This window comes from Ruditapes philippinarum, unplaced genomic scaffold, assembly GCF_026571515.1.
Source record: "Ruditapes philippinarum isolate M1 unplaced genomic scaffold, ASM2657151v2 ctg3480_1_1_1_1, whole genome shotgun sequence".
In the NCBI taxonomy this organism is placed as follows: domain Eukaryota; kingdom Metazoa; phylum Mollusca; class Bivalvia; order Venerida; family Veneridae; genus Ruditapes; species Ruditapes philippinarum.
The window spans coordinates 56,269-61,267 of record NW_026857877.1 but is presented as its reverse complement, the minus strand read 5'-3'; the positions used below and the strand labels follow the sequence as shown (position 1 = coordinate 61,267).

The following is a 4,999-nucleotide window of genomic DNA, read 5'->3' as shown; positions in this document are numbered from 1 at the left end:
AAGCGAAATGATTAGCATCCTCAACAGGGCATGAACTGCTGCAGCAACTGTGGCTTTGAAATACCTCTTGACAAGTATCAGCCTCTGGAATAATTTTAAGATCCTTGTTTCTATAGTCATCCAACAGCTTGTATGCGTATACTGCTACATCATTATCATAAACCACGTTGTACCAATCTGGATATCCTGGAACAACAGAAATGACTCTTCCTATGTACGTTTCGTCTTGAAACTGATGTTCAATTCTCTTTCCTACCAAAAGTGGCACTCCTCTTCGTTCAAAATATGATAGACAAGATCGACAAGGAAAGGAGGCATTCAATGAACGCAGCCCCCACCCGACCCAGCAACAAGCGCCAGCGGCAAGGAGCCCAGGAGGACCCCAAAGAAAAACAGGACAGGTCACAGTTCACTGTGTGGACCTTTAAATGATTCATCCAGGAGCTTCTTGAGATTATCTTTTAGTTCTGATATTGTATTTATTATCTGTGCCCTTTTCACTGAAATTATATACAATTTTATCGTGATACTTCTGTTGTAATATTGTCTTTCTGAATTTTAACTGCCAAATAAGAGCTGCTCTCTTGTCCTTGTTACTTTTGATAATACCTAGAGCCTCATTAATCTGTTCCTCAGACTGCCATAAACCGCCATACAATATATTTGCAACAATTTCTTCCCTTTTTTTCCTCTGTATTTCATTCTTTCTAGCGGCTTCTGCAGCTTTCTCAGCTAAACGTTTTCTCCTTTCTTCTTGTATTTCTTTAAAATAGATAAATACAGAATCCCTAAAGAAAGCCCAACACGACAAAATTGGGGGAAAATGTTCAGGTCGGTTTTATTGAGCCTTTTTCTTTGGGGGAGGTTTGGAAAGTTAAAAAGGGTTACCGTCCACGCCCCCTACCCACCCGGTTTAAGGCGGGGGAAATTAAAACTTTTTAAACCCGTGAAATAGTTAAAATTTTGAATTTAAAAAACCCCCGCTGATGTTTTTCATCGGGGCTTTTTTCTTTTGGAACCTTAAATTGACACAGTAGTGACTTTTCCCCATAAAAAAGGGGCGTATGTCCCCAAGTAATAAAAAGGGGTGTCCCCCAAAAAACGAGAAAAAAAATGGCGGAAACTAAAATAAAAGGGAAATTTTTTAAAAAGGGGATCAGAGGTTATGAACCTCTATAAACAGGTAAGACGTCAAAAAAAAATTTAAAAAAAAGGGCGGGAAACCCTTTATCCTACGGGGGTGATTCAAAAAAAATTTTTTAAAAAGGGAAAGGAAATTGGAACCCCCCAACTAGAAAAATGCCGAGAAGTTGAAACTAAAAATACCACAAGCACAACAATAATGTCGTGCTGAACGATCTTCAAGGATCGAAAATATAACACCATTGATTAAATGTACGGGGAGACTTTTTACAGCCGCCACACGGCACAAATAACACGGATGTGATCATAAAATAGATAAATACAGAATCCCTAAAGAAAGCCCAACACGACAAAATTGAAAATGTTGCAGGCTCGGTTTGATTGAGCCTGTTCATGGACGGTACTGGAAAGTGCAAGTTACCCTTGCTTTAAATGTTTCGCGGTATTTCCTCCCATCTCTTCTGCTTTCTCTCATTAACCTAGTTTTCTCTTCATCAGAAAGAGATTTTAACCATTCACTTGTTTTATTCATTGAGAACATCAAGAACGCTTCATTTACAAGAGTGGAAGCATTTGGACGATATCTTAACTGAAAGTCAAGAACTCCAAAAGCAAATTCAGGAAGCTTATTGTGAGGAATTACTGAAGCTGTTTTGATCTTCAATTCTTCTGTTATGTTACTGAATTTTCCACCTGGAAGGTGATCACCAACCATTCTCTCAAGTAATGAATGTAATGCTGTAGCTAATGTTTTCACTATCTGCTCTGCATAATGGTCAATGTCATCATTTGGTTGTACAAGACACTCAAAAAACTTCATCCCTGTGAATATACTGTTCATTGAATGCACAACAGTCCCCCAATAGAAATTCTGCAGGATCTTTAGAAATTCTATCCAAATACTGGAGCAAAACATGGTAATTATCATTCATCTGTAAAATATGTGTGCCACTTTCTAGTACCCGCCACAGAGGTGCTGTGACAAGCTTTGAAATAAGTCCAAGTACTTTGCATCCTGATATCAGAATCTTTTCTTTTGCATCCATCAAAACAGCTTTCTGAAGTTTATTGCTTGGAATATGTATTTCCTCGAAAAATTAAACTACATCATTTCTATGATAGTAAAGTACTTCAGCTAACAGAAATATGACATTAAACCGGTTCCCATGGAATCTTATGAATTTTACACGTCTTCCAGACATAGAAAGGTATGCTTGAAAATCACTGAAACATCCACTTTTTTCATCCCCACCCCTTGACAAACATTTACTAGCAGCTCTGATTAACCGAACAGTAGCACACTCTGATGTATTTAAATATTCAGACTTTATTTCATCATCTCTCTCTAATCCAATGTTTTCCTTCAGTGTTTTCTCATACTCTAGCAGACACTTCTGACTGACCTCTGCACAAGCAACTAAAAGGTGTAATCCACAGAAAAATGAATGCATACTTGTCAATGATGTTTGCTGTTCACTACTTAAATCAGTCCAGCCATCTGTAACAGTTGGGAGGATTTTCTTCCTATACTCCTCTAAAATATTATTGAATGCCTTTTCTGTGCTTGCTCTATCAGACATAGTATTTACAATGTTACTGACAATTTTATCACCAACTTTATTATCTAGATCTGTAACTGAATCACTCAAATCTTGTAAAATACAAAGTAAAGTATCAAATGCTGTCTGAGCTGACTTATTGTACATTTCACGCAACCCAAGAAAGTATGGGGACTGATTTTCATCTGTTGCAATGTATGTGTTGTATGTTTTTCCAAATTTTCTTGTCTCATCTGTATACAATGTAAGATTCTGTTTTGAAGGCAACACATTTGATAAATGTTTTTGAGTAATTACTGCCTTTGCAGAAACAATACTGTCAATTGTAGCTCTTTTAGGGACTCTATCTGGCTCCTTGTCAGCTAACGCAAGAACAGATTTGATAACGTCCGGTATTTTATGATGAGCAACGTTACAATTGCTTAAATTCATAACACATTCCATAGTTTTAGCCGAGAAAGAATTTGTTGAGCTATCAAAAAGTTCAATTGACCTGTCATCATTCAGAAGCTGTTCCATATAATCACAGTTCTGCTGAAGATTACTAATTTCCTTCTCTAACTTGCTGTTATTTTCAATCAAAATCCTATTTTCCTTTTCGATATTAACAATTTTTTCAACTGTTGCATTAATTTGTCTGTTCAGTGCAAAATTGTTTTTCTTCAGATTTAAAAGACTAGTACTGAATATTTTATTGCATTTCTTGGAGCTTTCAAGTTGTTTTGAAAGAAGTAAATGTTGACGCTTAACTTTATTTTCCATTAAAAGTTTTTCTTGTTTCAATTTCCCGGATACTCGCACTACTGTCTAATTTCCGTTTCATTCTAATTAGCCTTCTATTAACAATTTTGTTTTTATCTTGCAATATTCTTACAGTGGACCTTCTATCATGAAGTTTTTCTTTGAGCATACCTTCTCCCCTTTTTAATTTTTCAATTTCTTCATCTTTCTTTTTTAATTACAGGTTCTTTTGTTCAAGATTATATGTAAGATCTTTTGTGACAGATTAAAAAGTTTCAATATCAATATTTCTTGGACTGCGTGAGCTAGTTTCTTCAGTAGACAATGTACAAGTCTGAACTGGTATTACAAATGGTGAATTCAGAAATTGTTCGTTTTTTAAATACCTTTTTTATTTTTTACATTTTTTAATGTTCTATACAGTTTTGTTGTTAAGGCATTAGAGTTAATTTCATTTTCATTACATGACGATAACCTGGCAAACAACTGAACTAAATATGTGTCTGACAAATTTTCTCCCTTGAACATTTCAAAGGCCTTAATTGCATGTTTTACTTTAAATTCTCCCTGAACACCAACTGCCTTCATAATTGTTTTCACAGCATTCATTTTTAACTTTATTTAACTGTTTTCCTTCTAGTGTCAAAATTTTCCACCCACAAAACCCATGAATGATTTAAAATGTTGACTGAACTGTCAACACAAACATAATTAAACAGTTTCAAAAGGAGACTAACCTTTCTCCAACAAAAAATAACAAGTTTCATATGTTTGACTGTTAAAAAAATATCTATTTTAACAACTTCAAATTTGACTAACCTGTCATTAGAAAATAACTGAAAAGCTTCAATGTCAATCTCAACAAACTGTTAATATGAATGTTTATACTTCTAAGCATAAGCATTGAAATGTAATGCTTGCATTTTTCTTAGGCCTTTCATAATTTTCCTGTCATGTTTCCAGTTTTCATTCAACATTTCTTCAAGTGACATAAATACTGATGTAACTGATGGCATCCTGTACACACAATCATTAAGTTTACCATAGATAAAGTCATTGATTGATGTATCATACCAAGCAATATCAGCTAGCATATTTTTTAACCTTTTTAAAGATGTGTTGTCTTCATCATCTAGTTGATAGATTAGGAATCTAACCAATTTAAAGTGATCACTTGCATTACCTCCTGTAATTTCTCTTCCTGATATCCACTTAGGAAAGGTTATTTTTGAATTCAATGACATGATGAGCTATAAGAGAATATACTAATGATTGTTACATTAGAGAATATACTAATGAGTGTTACATTAGAGAATATACTAATGAGTGTTACATTAGAGAATATACTAATGAGTGGTACATTAGAGAATATACTAATGAGTATAACATTAGAGTATATATACTAATGAGTGTTACATGATCTAAGACTACAAATGTTTGTCATCAGGGTCTTTCAAATAGAATGGTCTGGAGTCAGATCAATATTATACGAAAAAAAGATGTCTCGGTTGAATCTAGTGATTATGTTATTAACCGATCGTGATCTGGCATAGTAC

The 4,999-nt window shown here is 34.5% G+C and overlaps 1 protein-coding gene across 1 annotated transcript; it reads right to left on the bottom strand.

The window, feature by feature from the left end:
- Positions 1-1,850: 1,850 nt before the first annotated feature.
- LOC132751328 (uncharacterized) lies at positions 1,851-3,485 on the bottom strand. The gene has a single exon (XM_060741492.1). It carries the CDS (start codon positions 3,462-3,464, stop codon positions 2,241-2,243), a length of 1,224 nt encoding a protein of 407 aa, XP_060597475.1. The 5' UTR covers positions 3,465-3,485; the 3' UTR covers positions 1,851-2,240.
- Positions 3,486-4,999: the final 1,514 nt, after the last annotated feature.

Bases quoted from the DNA above. Each gene is read 5' to 3' on its own strand.
- LOC132751328 (XM_060741492.1), bottom strand. From the start codon at position 3,464: ATGGAAAATAAAGTTAAGCGTCAACATTTACTTCTTTCAAAACAACTT.